The sequence below is a fragment of the Pleurodeles waltl genome, chromosome 7 (assembly GCF_031143425.1).
Source record: "Pleurodeles waltl isolate 20211129_DDA chromosome 7, aPleWal1.hap1.20221129, whole genome shotgun sequence".
Lineage (NCBI taxonomy): Eukaryota > Metazoa > Chordata > Amphibia > Caudata > Salamandridae > Pleurodeles > Pleurodeles waltl.
This window is the reverse complement of record NC_090446.1, coordinates 943,233,471-943,252,590: the sequence shown is the minus strand read 5'-3', so window position 1 is coordinate 943,252,590 and position 19,120 is coordinate 943,233,471. Positions and strand designations below refer to the sequence as shown.

Here is a 19,120-nt window from a genome sequence, read left to right as displayed (position 1 = left end):
GGAAATATTGAATTCAATGTAGTTTTGAGGTACCATAAGAGGTTTGCTTTTCCTCCAGTATTTTGAAATCTTTTTTTACTTTTTATATAACGCTTACTAATCAAGCTCTAACAAAACTGGTACAATTGCAACCACACAATGAGGCCTTGCCAATGCTTGTTTGTTTTTCCTCCTCTTGTTCAGCATATGAAGCGTGCACTCTGATTTTGGGGCTTGTCTTCACTGGCCCATACTCCTAGTGAGAGTGATGGTAGGAGATGGTACATTGAAATATATACTTTTTGATCGGTGTCTCTGCCTTGCATTCCATTCCAGCCAGAGGATCCGGGTAAAAGGTGGCAAGATTAAGGGCATATTCCGGTAACACCTTCCATGTTAGGGCCAGGAATGGGCATAGGATCTTGAGTTCGAAACCCTCTTTTCCACTCTGCCGTTCTTCACTTCTCACTCCTCCTACAGTTATCCTCGGCTGAATCCTAAACTAGGGTGCATTTAGAGAAATTAGGCTGAATGTTAATGGTACCTGTAATAATTATCCTTCTTTGATGTAACCGTGCCCCTAGAGGTTGGTCCTACCACTCATTTGTGGGCTCCACAAATGGCTTACTGGTAGTTTAATGGCGTTTCAAGGGGTTGGGTTACTGCCGCTATTGAGTAAACTCCATAAAGCATAAAGGGGTTTCGTGATACTTTTAAAGTGCCTCAGTGGTCTGGGTTTCTAATCTCTAGGGTGAACGCTAACTATAGCCCACCGAGAGAGCAACTTCCCTTGCCGCGTAAATCTCGAAACTCACGCACACAGAGAATCATGGTGGTCAAAGCCACTGATATTCAGATCACCACAGAGACTTGAGATCTCCTGATATGTGCCCCAATGACCTCAAGTGAAACTGGCTTGCATGTGATGCCTATAAAAGTATCCCTCACACTCACTCAGGCATAAAGATTCATGTGTACAGCAGTGCTACGCGCTGCTGAAACAACTTTGGGCAGGGGTGTAGCTTGGTCAATATGATTGGGGAGTGGGAGCTTCAGATTTCCCAACAATCATGCTAGGGCATCTTGTTAAAGCACATGATATGAGAAGCAGGACATAGAGGCTGAAGAGCGTTGGAAAGCGAGACTAGGGCGGATTGTTAGGAGTACTTAAAAAGCAATATTTTTTCAAACTAATCAACATTTTCTTAGGCCTACAAAGCATAGGAAAGAACGTGCGTGTGTTTTGTTATTGTGGGCATGTAAGAATTAGAGTGCAATCCGACACACACTTCACACTACCCGACTGAGACCACTTGTACCCAACTGTTTACTACAGAATACATTTTGTGGGGGGTGTAACACCCCAAACACCCCATGGAGCTATGCTCCCGAGTTTGAGGCACAACCTCTGGATATCATGTATAAAATAGCACGTTTTTATTATATTTTCAAGATTAGGCAGGTAATGTCAGCTGACACTAGGTGGAGCCCTATGCTGCAACTAACTTGAATATTTTGCCAGGAGGTTGTTTACATTTTGAATGAAGTGGTCATACTACCAAAGAGTGATCCCCACATGACATTTGAGGCCAGGGTCCCTAATAAAACTTTGAATGTTGCCATTATATTTCCTTCACTTTCACTGGCAAAAAATGAACTGGTGGGTGTGGGGCAGAGGCAGTGGTGCTTCTGCAAGGACTGCTGCTATGGATGCATGAACTGATGGTCCTGCAGTTCTGGTGAGAAGTGTGAATTTGGGGAACAGGGGATAAGGCAGATGAAGGTGGCAAATGAGAGGTTAATTGACAACCCATTATGGAAAGTGGTGAAGTGTGACAATGCGCTGAACAGGCAAACAGGTGATGGCTAAGCAGTGAGCCAACATCTGGTTGCTGATGTAAGACCGTAGAATATCCTACACGGGGATGAGGTGAGATAACATTCTGGTGCACCTGCAGATGCCATTCCTCATACCTAATGCAACAAGACTAGCTTTTGAGTTAAGTTTAGCCAAATAGGGTAGAGATTGGTGCTTAACATACTTATTTAGGAATCTTACATCTATTGAATTCATTTTTTAAATTATATTACTTCTCATTTATTACTTGTAATTTATTACTTCATTTCCCTTGTTACCTCTAAATTTGTTCTCTTCTCAGCGTTGTTAATAACTGTATCTTCATCTTCTCTCCTTTTTTATTTTTATGTTTTCCATTTGCTGTTTTTTGTGTCTCTATGTGTGTTTCCATTTTTTTAATCCTTTTTTTCTTCTTTTTGTTTCTTTTGTTCATTTTCTCTTGCTTTTCCTTAAGAGGCATACCCCTATGCACTCCCCTTCCTCTCTCCCTTACTTCCCTGCTTTGGCATTCCCATGCGCCAACAGTCTCCAGCTGGAGAGAGTGGTCTCTTTTCCTGTTGCTCTTTTTTTCTATTTATTTATATTGCTTTACTTGAACGAACAGAGAAGCCTTTCAAAATTTGATTTTGAGAACTGTCACTTTTGGGGCAGAAGGCGGAGCCCACTTGGCTTGCCGCTAGCGTCCACCTAGTGCAGGACTCCTACCCCCTCACACCTGTACACGTTTTCACCGGACGCAGTATGGAGGCTGTTGCATGTGGAGTTAGAGCGCAGCATTTCTGTAGGTTCTGGCTGCTTTGGTGGTGTGGGGTGACCCCCGGTCTTGGAAACTATGAGTGAAGGAGAGCAGGGGCTTTGGCCTGCAAAGCTCTGTGGAAAAGAGCGCTGCTTGCTCCTGTGCTCGTTTTTGCACCGAGGATATGCTTCAGATGGGCGAAGCAATGAAACGGGCATGAACCGTTGGCCAAAATCCCTTCAGAGTACTGAGGTAAGTGGGCATCAGCCACGAGGAGTTGCAGTAGGGATTTACAGGGGCACCTAATTTATACTGGGCCGTGAGTAATATGTGGCAACTACATACCAGACTAACTGTTTCCAACCACAGCACTCCTGCAGCCCAGAAATCAAAACAACGGGTGGCGCAGGGTCATTTTGCTGCTGCATTCATGAACGCAGGCCAGAATGACTGCTTGGAGATGGTCAGAAAAGCACCTATTCCCTAGCGACTAATCAGGATAAATTAGACCAGTCAAGTCGCTCTGAGTCTAATGCAGCACTAAGTTCTTCCCCTGCAAGTTCATCTTCTGAAACCCAGCTCAATGGTGAGCAGAGAGATGGCCAGAGCGAAGTATGTCAGACAAGTAAAGTTGGGGAACACTGCTGTGTCATTGTTCTTAGCTCAAAGGTTAAAGAATACTCGTTTTTTCATGAGTAGATAACAATCAGTTGGATAGAGGAAAGAAAACCAATAAACAGTATAGGAAAGGGGAACAACCCAATAAGGCAAATAGATAGCAGGGTAGGCATATAGCCCCCAAATTGGTGACCCAGTCAGCCAAGTGTGGATTCATCAGAGGGCAGAAGTAACCCAGTCTGATCAAATAATTCTGGGTGTGAAAAATCCTTCGGACAGTGAGGGTCTAGGAGGCTCGCCCGCCTGTAGACATGACTATCTTTACTCAGATTGCAAATTGCAGCAATATATGTAAGGACTGGGCCTCTGCATCGCAACCCGAGGCCCTAAAATCATTGTTTGAGACAATGTTAATAGAAATAAAGGAACTCACGCAGAAACATGCCCATGAGATAAAATATTAAATTAAAGATTGACCAAGATCGAGCAAAGGTTTGAGCAAGTCCCACTAAGACTCCAAGAGGCTGAGCAAAGAATCTCTGATTTGAAAGACAAAGTGGTGTCACTTAATAAGGATGTCCTGGTTGATCAAAAAAGGTTTGCACGCTCAAGAATAAACTTGAAGACATTGAGAATCATATAAGGTGCTTGAATCTCCATTTTGTTGGTATACCAGAGGGCAGAGAGTCCCAGGGTTCAGTTCAGAGTGTCTCTCAATTCATGAATTCACTGATTAGAAAGGTAATTCTTCCCAAAGACCTGGCTGATCTCACAATCATGAGGGCACATAGGGCGCCAGCACATCAGTCCACGGGCATGAAATATCCATGAACAATCTTGGTTCATTTTTCAGACTACAGAATTAAAGAACAGATTTTGACCTCAGCAATTCAAAGAAAGTTTGGCAGAAACTATCCATATGAGGGAGTAGTCAAATATGTCTGTCACGGTCACTTGACAGTGAAAAACTTTCCAAGGACTGGCTTGAGTATTTAAACTCCTGGGGGTCAAGCATCGCTAGTCCAGCAATCTAAGTTAAAGGTCCTGGCCGATGGTCAATTGCATGACTTCATGGTGGTTGAGGAGGCACAGACTTATCAACTCTGAAGACTTTCGAAATCTCAAAATGCTAGTATTTAGTATTTAAGAGACACTGGTCTGAGGAAAGATAGTGTTGTGATGAGTGTGACAGTAGTTATTATTTCATTGTTTTTCTCTTTTGGATCCTTTTTTCCTTTTTCTCTCCCACAGTGTTTAGCAAGGGAAGAGTCACACAAGGGACATCGGGCCCAGCAACAGGGCACCCAGTGAGGGTAGGATAGCTTGGGAGGGAAGGTGGATTATTCCTGGCTCCAAGGAAGGGGAGGGAGGGAGTGGGGTGGAGGGTTAGGGTAGGTGTGCTGAGAAAATGATCAGGATACAGGCGTGGTGGTTCTTCTTAACTTTTTTTATCTGAATAGCAAGCAACAAGCATGGAGAAGTGTGGCGTATAAAAAATGTTGGCTCTTACAGAGGATTACATATGAAAATTATCAAAAATAATGGGTCAACAAATTAAAGTGATTACTTCTAATGTGAACGGGTCCTCAAATAGGTGGAAGAGTGTGGCCTTGATAAAGTGGTTAACTTCTTTTAACCCAGAGGTTATATTTCTCCAGGAAACGCATATCAATAGTAATGTATTCAAACTTCAGATTCCTTGGAAGTATTCTTTGCCGTTTTATGCCTGAGCGCAGGTTGAAATGTAGGGGGTGGCCATATTGTTTGATAGTTTTATAGCCTGGCAAGTCAAGACAGTCTTGAGGGACAGAAACTGCTGGTGCTTGTGGGTGAAAGTTAGCGTTGCTAATGAGGTGCTAAATTTTTTCAACTATATTTGGCTCCTTGTTTGATGGTACAGAGGCTCTGAGACAAATTTTTAGTCTGGCAATACAGACTGACTGTTCAGTCGTATTGCCAGGGACTGAGGGTAATAGGTGGGAATTTTAATTTCATACAGGAACTAAGCTATGATACATCCAATAATGACATGAGGCAGATTAAGCCAAAACCCGCCAAGCTTCTTAGGATAAATAAACAAGATTAAGCCTTGATGGATCCTTGGCGGCTAAATTATCCCAATTTACTTATTGTTAGAAATAGGGTCTCTGGTTGGCAGTCAGCATGCACTCTGTCCAAGCAGAGACCCTTACTGTGGTCTTTGGTCCACTACTTATGTTCCTTTCTGCCTTTGAAGTAGGCAAACTTTAAAGGAAAGTTTATTTTGTTCACAAGAACCTGCGTTGCCATGGCCTGGCCCCAGACTCACACCAGGGGGTTGAAGATTGCATTGTGTGAGGACAGGCAATCCTTTCAGGGGTAAGTGCCAGCTCCTCCCTCCCCACTCTAGCCCAGGAGACTCACAGGGATATGCAGGCTACACCCCAGATCTCTTTGTGTCACTGTCTAGAGGGAATTCACAACAGCACCAACTGTCAGTCTGACCCAGACGTGGAATACACAAGCAGGCAGAGGCACAGAATGGTTAAGCAAGAAAATGCCCACTTTCTAAGAGCGGCTATTTTTAAACTGGCAATCTAAAAATCAACTTTACCAAAATGTGTATTTTTAAATTGTGACTTCAGATACCCCAAATTCCATATCTCTATCTACGCCTAATGGGAAACTGCACTTAAAAGATATTTAACGGCAGTCTCCATGTTAACCTATGAGAGAGATAGGCCTTGCAACAGTGAAAACCGACTTTGGCAGTACTTCAATGTCAGGACTTGTAAAACACATCAGTACATGTCCTACCTTTAACATGCACTGCACCCTGCCCCTGGGTCTACCTAGGGCCTGCCTTACGGGTTCCTTACATGTACAAAAAGGTAAGGATTGGGCCTGGCAAGTGGCTACAATTTCCAGGTTGAATTGGCAGTTTATAAACTGCACACACAGACACTGCAGTGGCAGTTCTGAACCATGTTTAGGGGGCTACTCATGGGGGTGGCACAATCAGTGCTGCTGGCCCACCAGTAGCATTTGATTTACAGGCCCTGGATACCTCTAGTGCACTTTACTGGGGACTTGCTAGTAAATCAAATATGCCAATCATGGAACAGCCAATTACACATACAGTTTACACAGAGAGCACTTGCACTTTAGCACTGCTCATCAGTGGTAAAGTGCCCAGTGAATCAAAAACCAGTCAAAAACAAAGTTCAGCACACAGTCACAAATACAGGAAGTAGAGGCAAAAAGATAGGGGAGACTACACCAAGGATGTTAGGTCTAAAACATATTATTCCCTGAGATTCTAGTCTGCTTCTTGCCTAAATTGTTTCCCTGTGGTGCAATCATTAAAAAGGGCTAATGCTGAGATAAGAGCGAATCCTTTTTCAGATCATTCTATAGTCTCTATGGGCATAATTGTAGAAGGGACTCGGAGGGAGAGGCCCAGATGGCAATTTGACAAGGCACTGCTGTAAAATAAAACCTGGGTCAATGACGTTAAACATTTAATTTGTGCGTTTTTTAAATAAACACTAATTTGCGCCCTGTATTAATGGTTTGGGAAGGTTTTAAGGCCACTTTTAGAGGCAACGTGATTTCGTACAAAGCCAAATTAGCTAGGGCTCGGGCTGATCTGATTCAGGACTTGCAGACAGCAGTAGATAAAGCCCATGGGCAGCTCATGGGGTTGTTGGTGGGCTCTGTCCCTGTGGAAGCCCATCAGCCTTTGCTAGATCAACTATCAAGGGCAGAACAAGAACTTAGGGATTTTTTCTCCTACAAGAAATCGCAAGACGTACAGCTTACCAAAATAAGCTCTATGACGAAAGCCAACAGGTTGGAAAACATGTGGCTTAGACAACCAAGATCCAGAGAAATAGGCAAGCAATTAATAAATCAGGAGCCCTGCTACAGGAATAATGGAGCCTGAAAATGCAGAAATAGCTGGGCTGTTTCTTAACCATTATAGGAGTATTTATGAAGAAGCCAAGGGAGTTTTGGAGCAGGATCTAGAACAGTATTTTAAAGGATTTCCGCTCCCTCAAATTTTGAATACTCATAAAAGTGTTTTGAAGAGCAAAACAGAATACTGTAAGGTAGCCTCAGCTTCAAAAAACATGACTAACGCTAAGGCGAGCAGGAATGATGGCATTCCTGTGAAAATGTATAGGACACTTCTAGTTGAACTGCTTCCATTCCTTTTAATCCTTTTTAATATCATAAAGGACAGAGCTGAAATACCAAAAAAAGTTAAAGAATCAGTCATTGTTAGTTTTATTAAAAAATACAAAGATCCAGTTAACCCCAATGCCTATTAAAAAATACAAAGATCCAGTTAACCCCACTGCCTACTGCCCCTGCCTACTGAATGTGGACTAAAATGTATACATGAGGATCTGGGTGGCTAGACTTGCACCACGTGCAAAATCATTGATTCATTTGGATCAAAACGGCTTCCTGTCCAAAAGATCGATGCAGCCAACACCAATCAATTGATTCAAGCCATCAATTAATTTACGTTTAATAAAGAGAAGGCGACAATCCTTATGTTGAGCACAGAAAAGGCATTTGACCTTGTCAGCTGGAGTGCCTTTTTAAAAAAAAATCTTGGCTATATTCGGCTTCCCACTGGCAAATGTCAATATGCTTAAGAAGCTTTATTAGGGGACCGAGGTTAAGATTATTATTAATTCTCATCAAGCCAGGTTAGTGAAAATTAACCGTGGCACTTGCCAGGGATGCCCCCCTTCCCTGCTTCTTTTTAAAAAAAAATTTTTAATCAAACACTTAGCGTCCAAGATTCGTAAGAACCAAACTATTTTACTGCCAATTGAGGGGATGGACAAAATCAAGTTATTCACAAATGACATGATTTTATATCCAAGGGCTGATAGATGAAATATCCAGATTGCTTTAAATAAAATTTATAATTTTACGCAAATTGGGGGATATAAAGTCGTTCATGCTAAGGCCGAGTTTTTATTGCTCAATACACCTCGTTCGGAGCTTCCCGACGTTTTACAGATGGTCCCACAACACCTGGTTAGATACTTAGGGATTTTTGTTGCAAACGCTTTCTCCCAATTATTTTGCTTAAATTATGGCGCAACTCTTGACAAGACTAGATGGCCACTGGAAAGATGGGCCCTTTTACCTCTCTATGGTTGGCATAGTTGCGCTGGTCAAGACATCTGTTCTCCCTTTGTTTTTATTTCTCTTCCTGAATCTTCCTCTAAAAATACCCAGTGTTTATTTTAAAGAACTAGATACGGTCATTAGGAGATTTGTCTGGTCCAAGAAGCAACCCGCGCTCAAAATGTTGGTGCTGCAGCTCGATACAATATAGGGAGACTTAGCGTTGCCCCACTTTAAAACATATTATCAGGCCACTCTAATCAATTCCTTGCTCCAGTTAACATCAGATGTTACAGTATACTATTATTTTTTGTTGGTGTGCATGACTTGGGAGAGTCAGATACATTTAACGGTTTCTTTTTGTACTGCCAAATTTCCCAAGAAAACATGGTATAATGTCCTAACGACCTTAGCTTCGCGTGCCCAGACTGTCTTTCTGTTTGTCATGCTTATACTCCATTGCAAGACTGTGAGGCTTGGGGGGTGGGACTGCCAAAAACGGTGGTACAGACGTGGCAAGTTTTGGGCTTTGAGAAATTGGGGGATTTGAATAATGGTACGAATGTAATCTCATGGGATTCAGTAACTCAACAATTTAGCAACTAGAGTATGCAGCTCTGGTTCACTTTCATCCAGATTACCAGTTTTCTAGAAATTCAGATAACCAGTTTTCTAAAAATTTATTTTGTTGTAATGAAAGAAGAGATTCGCTAAAGTGTTCTTCGTATATACGAAACTCGGATGGTGGGAGAGGGAAACTGGTACCGGATTCTTTTGGCAACAGGTTAGCCAGATTGTATTATCTGAGCTGCTGTCAAAAGTCTTTCAGGCAACTAACTGTTGATATAATATTAAGGGATGGCAACACCTTTCAGAGATAGGTTATAGATCGTTTAGAGGCGCAAACTTTAAACAAAAGGCATTCCTATCTGGATGGATTGCTTTTTATGCAACTTATAGGTTACACAGGATGTTTTCTGCTTATCCAGAGCAGCGTTTTAGATATAAGGCAACTGGTGGTGGGAGGGAGGGGTGACATACCTTTATCGATGGTCCAGTACTTCAGCAATTCTGGATGGAAGTTTTTCTTGCAATTAGTCAGTATACACACTATAATATCTCCATCCCCTATGTGTGTCCTGTTTGGTTCATCTCATGAGGTATACAATTTACATAAACATCATCAGTATTTTATATTGATTGCTATAGCAGTGGCACGTTTATTGATTCTCCAAATTTGGAAAACAGATCTGGTCCCATCATATTCCCACTGGCGTAATAAAATGATTAGGACACAATCTTCTGAAGAGGCTTATGCCAAACGGGTAGGGGCTGTGCTGAGATTCAATGCAAGACGTGATGATTTTATGCTATTGTAGTACATTAAAAGGGAAGGTTATCCTTTTTTAGGCCTAATAGTTGGGATTTCACTATTTGATCATTGTGTTCCCTTGGATTGATGTCTTTATTGGTTAAAGATCTATTGGTTCCCACTTCCCCAATTACAGTAACTTCTACTGAATCTCGAGTGATGTGATCACTGTTTTGTACCATAATCATCTGCTTTATGGGATGTCGGGAAATTGATTGGCACTATGTATTTTGGTGTCTCCATGACTGTATATCTGTGCACTTTAAATATTTGCTGCTATGTAATCAGGAATTGGTTCATCTGATTTTATATTACACTGATTTGCACAAGACACTTTCTTTCTGCTCTTATTACCACTTCTGCACTTTAATGTACTTCTATTGTTGCCATCCATTTGCTCCCAAAAATTGATTTGTTAATAGGTTAAAAGACCTATTGGTTTCTTCACCCTCAACTACAGTAAGTTATAATGCAGCTCGTGATCGGATGAATTGTATCTTAACCTATTGTTTTCGGGTATATGTCAGTAAGTTGATTGATACTATGCATTTTGTTGCTTTTATGACTTTATATTGTTGCACTCTAATATCTGTTCTTATATATATATATATAGGTAATTAGGAACTGGTTCAGCCGATTTGATGTCACTGATTCATGCAAGGCGATTCCGTTTTTTTTCTTTTCCTTTTTATCTACTTCTGCACTTTGAATATGTTATTGTATGTCACCATCTACCTTTAAACGTTCGGACTTCACTTTGGCGAATGGATAAATGCATTACAGTACCTGAGCAGTTGATACCACTGCTATGCTGTTTTATCCTTTTATGTTTCTATTCTGCTCAATAAAAAAGAGTTTGCAGTTTATGATAATACCATCTGAACAGGTGGACAGGGACCCCCAATAGTCCAGAAGTAGGAGATGATCCGTGAGTCTCTGACATAATGTCTTCCTTTTGTAGGATCCTGTGAAGGGACCTTCAATTCTGTGTTTGACTGGGTAAGAAGAGAGACTAGTTCTAAGGGAGAAGTTCTCTATCTCTTCAACACCTACTTCTTCAAGAAGAGCTGGTACTGGATGTACGAGAACAGGAGCAACAGGACACGCTTCGGAGACCCTCTCCCCATTAGGGTCGGTTGGCGAGGTCTCCCGGAAACAGATATTGATGCTTTCATCCACGTGTGGACCTGGAGCAAGAATGCTCAATATGTGTTTAAAGGTACAGCTCACCACCTTGAAAATTGCAAATCGATATGCCAGCCAAACAGCAGAATTACACATGTGTGGGCAAGAGGGTAATGGATACCATGTCACAAGGATGCATATTAACATCTTGGGGCCAGCATTTGTTCCTCTGGCAGCGTGGGTTGGAGAGGTATGCACATGGATAGAAATATTTATAAAAAAATAACAGTCGTACGGGGACGGTGAGATTTAAATATGGTGTGTTTTACAAACCATTTTTCATTATAGAACCTTGTCCAATCATTGGATGGATGGATGAGATTAGAGACAGGGCTACATGGTTCATTAAATGAATAGTTGGATGGTGTAGAGTGAATGGATGACAATGAATAAATACTTTTTCCAAGTCCTCAATCTTCCATACCACTCAATCATTTTGTGCAAGTAGAGCCATATATATCTTTGTCGATAAAAGTAGAACTTTGGGCCTGCAGGGCTACTAGCTGTGTTTCTGCTTACACCACCTCAGTACCTGCGGAGTCTACTCTGGTTCTGAGTACTGCTATCTTTGCTCCCATATCAGTGCGCAAGGTTGGCAGTTCCCTAAAGATATCCACCTTAAGATCTTCTCGTAGCTCTGTCTTAAAGACCTATAGGCTGGCCATCAGATCTGATTTTGTTAGGGCCATTGTTGCAACTCCTTTCATAACCTTATCACTTGGGCAGTATATAGCAGTCTCCCCTCGTGAATATGGGGTTACATCACCGACTTTCTTCTGGGTATGTGGCCTGGGAAGGGTGCGGTTAATGTAGGGGCTGTAGGTGGTTCCCTAAGCTCCACTAAACCGATGCCTCACAGTCCACTTATTCTCTGTTAGGTAAGAACCTTAATGTCTCATGTAATGAGGCTTGGCAAGCCAGAGAATTCAAATCTGCCATGGAGTGCTCATGCAAAAGGGGAGATCCCCACTGTGGATTTGTGCCAGTGAGCTTAAGGTTGGCATCCTCAGGTTTCGTCCCTGTGGAAACCTAGGTGGTGCCAAGTGAACTCATGTTATGGTCACAATCTCTTTCTCAGAGATACAATGAATAGTTCCCCCTTGGGTGTGGTAGGTCACAGTGAGCTCCCCCAGGCAGAGAGATGGGTCAGTAAGGGCTCACGGCGCTGCACATTAATCACTGCCATAGAGGGTACAATTTGCTATCTTCCTGGCCCAAGCCTCATAAGGCTTTAAATCTTGTAACAGGGGCATGCTGTGGGGCGAAGAGTAAGGACCACCATATCTTCAGGAAGCACAACCCCTCCCAATGACACACCCTCTTGTCACTTTTGCAGGCCAGTATCATAATGTATTGATCACTTTTCAGCACAGAGGCCGTCAGGACTGGTCATCTCTAAGTGTGTCATCTGTCCTCTGCTCCATTTTGGGTATCTCGTCACTCTGAGTACGGCTGCCAAACTCCTCTCTGCCTCACTGTTGAATAGTACTCCATTTCCGATCATGGACAGACAGTCAGAGAATGCAGTTCATGGTTGGGACCTGATATGAACTGGCCATGGAGCGTATTCCCTGCTCCTCGTGGGTCCAAAGCGCAGAGCTCTGCTAGAGTGTCCATCTTGGCCTGCGCCTAGGCTCAGTCCCTGAGTAAAGATTTTAGCTATGTGGAGTAAATGGTCTCAAAGAACTGACCAATGGTGGGGGCTGTAGTTTTGAGTGTAGCTTCAGCACTAGAAATGCACCCTCTCCAAAGACTACTACCATCAATCCTTATGAAATGTGCATAGCCTGGATATAGCACAGTGCACTGGTTTAGAGCCTCAAAGAATTAAACGAAAAGCATCAAGCCTGATCTAAAATAGGAGGGAAGAACGAGACAATCATGCAATGGTTGAATTCTACAAAAACCATGCACCAATCAAAGCCACCATCCAACCACATTATGTGCACCTAGGCAATTTCCCCTCTCACCATGCCTCCCCTGTCTCATCACTACACAGGAGCACCCTGAAACACAACAGCCTAGAGTGTGCTCTGTCTAAAAAGCAAATGACAATAAAGTTACTCCATCTAGAGCAACGCCCACGCCACACACAGGGGACAAAAGACAGCTCTCCTCCTGGTTCACCAATAGCATTTTCACCAGGACACTGATGGTGGGAGCATAAGTGTTTCAAAGCTCATGACTAAAATATGTCATCTTCAACACTTTCCATCCAATGCAATGCTACAACCTAATACACCAAACTGAAATGCTTATGAAAGACCACATTATAAATATATACACAGTTTTGAATCTTGAAGAGTCTCCATCATATATGTACTGGAATTTCTGAGCCAAGCGACAGCAGTCCCCTCACAAGCCCACACCCCAAGAGCCCGGAAGATCAATACTGTTTGTGGCGACCATAAAAGAGACGGGAAACACCTAAATGCAAAAACAAATAGTTTGGAAGCATGCTTCCAAACTATTTGTTTTGCATTGTTCATTTTTAAACTGTGGAAGTACTGCAAGCGATAAACATGGCCTGCCCATCTCCAGCAACAAAACAGCCCCCCTCTCGAGCAAAACACCCCTTTGCCCCACCCACCACAGCTAGCCCACTGGGAAAGCGCCTAGTACCAGGTCGAGCCAGTACAGGCCTGGGGAAAGTATTGCTCTCACAGTAATATTTGCTGGGCAGGTATTGGGGACTGTTCAACAATCAGCTCCTAGAGAAGAAGGACATGGTATTTCTTTTACAGCGATGCCTGCTGTCTGAGAGGGAGGTGTTCAAATTACAGCTCTCCAGGGGCATAGCAAAGGTGTCAAGTGCCCTAATGCAAGCACGAAAACTGTCCTAATGCCCCAGATTGGGTGGTAATAGATGCCATAATTCAGCTGTAATGTGGCCCTCAATCCCCTGGGCCATGACGCCACTGCTCCTGCTGCATTTATGATGGCTATAAGCCTGCTTCTCTTACTGCTGGTGAAGAAACATAGACTATGCAGGGAAAGGGAAGTACCATGACACTTGCTGGTCAGGGCAATAGGTACAGAATTAAAACAGCCCCAGGCGATGAAGACATAGCCACTATCACCGTCACACCCATGGAAGTAAAACAGCTAATGGAGAGGAGAGACGCCAGCACTGCTCTTTCAGAAATATTGTGTGAAGGAGTCCCATCCCCAACTGTGCATGGTAAAGTAACTAATGCTTGCAATGTGACATCTCCTGACCAAAGCTACAGGTGCTTCTTAACTGACAGAGGAATTGACTAAGGAAAGGATATATGATAAGATATATGATAGGCTTACAGAGACAGCTCATTTCTCCCTGACAAGCGGCACAGGAAGTGGAAGTGGGAGAGGGGTTAATATATGGGACAGAGTATCACCTAGCACACATTATAAAGATATTGCAAGAGACTAAGGACTTGCATGACTATCCAGAGAAATGAGACCAAAGGTCCAGTCCCTTTATAAAATCATGCAACTGAGAGATGACTTAAAAATATATCTTTTAACCTTACGCTAGCGGATATATTTTTCCTTACAATACATGTCAGCTGATTAAATTCTTGGTATCTTGCTCTTTCATGTTCATTGCAGACAAGAAGGATAAAAACGGAATCTGTAATGCAAAATAAAACACACCTAAAAGCAGTTAGTAATTCTTGCAAAAAGATATTTAACTAGCTTTTTGTAATCACATTAAAGTACAAGTTACTTACCTTCGGTAACGAACTATCTGGTAGAGACATATTCTAGTTGCAGATTCCTTACCTTAGAATTTTCCCCCAGGGGTCAGATTGGATCCGGAGATTTTTCTTCGAGCAATACCCTTGCACGTCAGTAGGTGGCGTTGGTCGACTCCGCAGGCATCGTAGACATCGTGGTCACTGTGATGACGTCGGGAGTAGTACATAGACGCCACCCTCGTGCAGTGACGTCAGTTTCTTTTAACGACTTTCCAAGCCAGAGCGCAGAGCCGCTAAGTACACTGAGATTGGTGCACCAGAGCTAAGGACCTGAAAGGGGAAATCCCTGTCCCTAGAAATCAGTTTGTAAGCGGTGAGGATGGGTGTGCGGTAAGGAATCTGCAACTAGAATATGTCTCTACCAGATATTTCGTTACCGAAAGTAAGTTACTTGTACATCTGATAGAGACTTCTAGTTGCAGATTCCTCACCTTAGATTAGATACCCAAGCAATGCCATCCTCGGTGGTGGGCTGCGAACCAAGATCATACTAGAAAGTCCTGCAGGACTGAATAACCAAAATAGCCGTCTCAACGGACCTGACTATCCAGGCAGTAATGCTTAGCAAACGTGTGCAGGGATTCCCACGTAGCTGCCTGGCAGATATCCAGGACAGGAACTCCGCGTGCTAACGCAGTGGAAGCAGCAGTTGCTCTGGTGGAATGAGCACGCATGCCTTCAGCAGGTTACTTCTTTGCCAAAGCGCAGCACATTTTGATGCAAAGAAGCACCCATCGATAGATGGTACGCTTTTGCACCACTTTCCCTTTTTTCGCACCCACATAGCCAATGAAGAGTTGATCGTCCACCTGGAAATCTTTAGTACGATTGAGGTAGAACACCAACACTCTTTTTGGGTCCAGACGGTGGAGTCTCTCTTCCTCATGGGAAGGATGTGGGGGTGCGTAGAAGGTAGGCAAAGTGATGGACTGGCCTACATGAAATGGTGTAACCACCTTAGGAAGGAAGGAAGGAAGCTCTAGTGCGTAACACTACTTTGTCAGGATGTACAGACAAGTATGGAGGTTTTGAGGAAAGGGCCTGAAGCTCACTCACCCTGCGAGCAGAGGTGATAGCGACCAGAAACACAGTTTTGAAGGTGAGGAGCCGCAAGGGACAAATATGCATTGGCTCAAAGGGGGTACACATCAAATAAGTAAGTACAAGATTAAGGTCCCACTGAGGCATGATAAATGGAGTGGGAGGAAATAAGTGGGTGAGCCCTTTTAAGAACCTACTCACAATAGGAGATTTAGATAGTGAGGGCTGATCAGGTAGCCTAAGAAAGGCAGAAATGCCAGATAAATACTCTTTAAGGGTGCCCAAAGCTGAGCCCTACTGGGCTAAAGAAAGAATGAACACCAAAGAGAGGGACAGGGAGATTAATGGTCCAGTGTACAGTCTCCCAGTATAGTTAATCTCAAAAACAGAGTACACTGTTCCAAGGGTGAGAGGCATTTAGGAGCACGAGCCCTCACACATCCAATCGGATGTCATGCTTCATCATCAGGGTTGCTCCTCGTCAGACCGGCACTGCAATGTCTGACGGGCTCCCCAAAAGGGGGCTCTTTGCCGGAGATCTTTAGTAGTGACTGCCGTAATAGAATATGTTGTGGAAACTGCCTATCTGCAGACACTAAATGAACAGGAGAGATAGAATATAAAATTGGCTCTAAACCTAGAACAACATCACTAAATTATTCAGTTAATATAAGGTGTAGGCCAAGATTCAAAACAAGACGAAAGTGACAATTGAGAAATCATGCTCAGTCACTCTCTGAATCAAAATGTAAATGAGAGGCCGGAAATTAGCACAAAACCTCTAATCATGGGTCAACATGTTTTGCGTCTCGGGGGTCCAGCAGGATCCACTGATGCTTCATCAGGACCAAAATACAAACAACTTCTCCTCTAACAAAAGCACACAGACAACAATACGTCACCGTAGTCAATATACTAAGGAACAGTCAATTACTTTAAGCGAACTATGCGTCTGGTCAAACTAAAAATAAAGGTTGCCCTGTAAAACAAAGGGTTTTTTTTGGTAAATATCAAAGCGACGTTTCATGCTGTTATTTACCCATCTTGTGGCAAACAGTGCAAACAAATGGAGTCAGTGCTCTGTGGTAGTGGGAACACATCAACTATATTAAGGCTTACCATCCCCATTTTGGAATACGGCTCCTTGGGAAGACATATGCCTAGGATTGATGCTGTTGCTATCGAAAACATAGACCAGAAACATAATACACACATCATACAAAAAGCTATATAGGTCTGGAAAACAAATTATGAAATGGACATCGGCACTCTGTAAAAATCACCCAGAGCGGTTATTGCACAGTTATTACCATCTTAACTAATTGTAAGTCTTCAGGTGTCAGATAAAACAATAGGCGTCTCCCTATCGATATCAGGTAGTGAACAATGGCAGAAAGCAAAAATGTCACCATAGTCATAAATATGCAGTATGAGACGAGTCAAGACCGCTCGACTCAGAAAAATACTACCATCTTGGTAGGACAGTCCATTGAAGAGTGCACATATCACGCACTCTTAACAAACTTGTGCAAGGCTGTCGACCGCCAAGGATACTAAGCGGCCGGCAGTCCTGCCATTATAGGGAAAGGGTACTCACAATTACACAGGGGGTCCGCGTCGTAGGACCTACCCTCCGGCAGTGCTCCCGCACAATGAACCCAGAGCCCTGTCGGAGCAGCTTATACGTGGAAAAAGACAGAAGTCAGAGAATCCTCCGGCTCGCGCGCTCGAGGGCAATTAACATAGAAGACGGAGGGGAAAATAACCTCTCTCCATCGAACTTTCATAAATACAGGCATAGGACTCGTAGTGACGGTGAGCATGAAGGTACTCAGGATTAACCCAGATCTGGTTGGAATCATGCAATAGCATGGAAATGACACAACAAAATAAGGGATACTTAGCACATCATTCTAAAAAATATGATGGAATAATTGGAGTCATCTCTTAAACACAGACCAGAAAGAATGAACAGAAGAACCTCTGACAAAGGGGCAGAAAGGGGACCAACAGATTTGTTGGTACACCATGCCACAAATTTATTCCGACAGGCGTATACAGTTTTCATCAATGGACGCCTGGCTGCCAAGATAACATTGCAGACCTTGGGTGGAAGGGCAAAAACCGTCAACTGTTGCCGCTCAATCTCCACGCGTGAAGGCGGAGGTTGGACAGGTTCAGGTGAAGAACCGTCCCCTGGTGCAGCAACAGAAGATCCGCCCGAAGAGGCAGTCTGAGTGGAGGATCGATGGACATGCTCAATAGCTCTGGATCTTCGAGCCCAGTCCGGAGCCACCAAGATGACTTGGGCCCGTTTCTTGAGAACTCTGGCAGAAGAGGGATAGGCAGGAAGGCATAAAGGAGGCCTGAGCTCCACTCGAGACGAAAAGCGTCGCCGAGCGTGTGCCGCCTTGGAAACTCCAACGCGCAAAACAGCTGACATTGCACGTTCTCTGCAGAGGAGAACAGATCTAACCAAGGCTCTCCCCACTGCTGAAAGAGACCTTGAGCCATCTCCGGATGGAGACGCCATTCGTGATCGGCTGTGCATCGATGGCTGAGTTCGTCTGTTCTGGCGTTGAGGTGTCCCGCTAGATGTTGAGCCATTAGGGTAATGCCCTGATGTTCCAGGCATGTCCAGAGGCGTAGTGCCTTCTGACAAAGGGTCCAGGACCCTAATCCGCCCTGTTTGTTAGAGTACCACATGGCGGTAGTATTGTCCATGAACACCTGCACTACTTTCCCTTTGAGAGAGGGAAGAAATGCTTTCAACGCAAGCCTGATCGCCCAGAGCTCCAGCAGATTTATATGGAGTCCGGACTCCGCTGGAGATCAGAGGCCTCTGATCTCCACCTCTCCCATGTGGCCGCCCCAACCGAGAAGTGACACATCTGTCACTCTAGAGAGATCTGGTTGGGGAAAGGAGAGGGATCTGCCGTGGACCCAATTTGGATTCGAAAGCCACCACTGCAGGTCCTTCGCAGTTCCCTCCGAAATCTGGACCAGATTGGATAGATTCCCCTGATGCTACGCACACTGGAACTTAAGGTCCCACTGCAGAGCCCGCATATGCCATCTGGCATGTGTGACTAGCAGGATGCAGGAGGCCATGAGGCCCAGCAGCCTCAGAGTCAATCGCACCAAAACCCAAGACCAAGGCCGAAAGATCGGAATCATAACCTGAATGTCTTGGACTCGTTTGTCGGGAGGATAAGCCTAATATTGCACGGTGTCCAGAACTGCCCCGATAAAAGGGAGTGACTGAGAGGGAGTCAGGTGTGACCTCATTGATAGTGAACCCCAGCATGTGCAGAAGGTTCACTGTAGTCTGAAGGTGGGAGACGACTTTCTGGGGCGAGTCCGCCTTCAACAGCCAGTCGTCAAGGTAGAGGAAGACTGAGACCCCTGACCTGCGCAGATGAGCTGCAACCACCACCATTACTTTGGTGAACACCCGAGGG

The 19,120-nt window shown here is 43.9% G+C and overlaps 1 protein-coding gene across 1 annotated transcript in view; it reads left to right on the top strand.

The window, feature by feature from the left end:
* The window catches only part of LOC138245773 (matrix metalloproteinase-21-like), a 126,164-nt gene that overhangs the window by 94,119 nt on the left and 12,925 nt on the right, over positions 1 to 19,120 (top strand). The window contains exon 6 of the mRNA XM_069199665.1: positions 10,655 to 10,912. Within this exon, the coding sequence (XP_069055766.1) occupies positions 10,655 to 10,912 (258 nt within the window). The remainder of the gene's footprint in view (positions 1 to 10,654; positions 10,913 to 19,120) is intronic.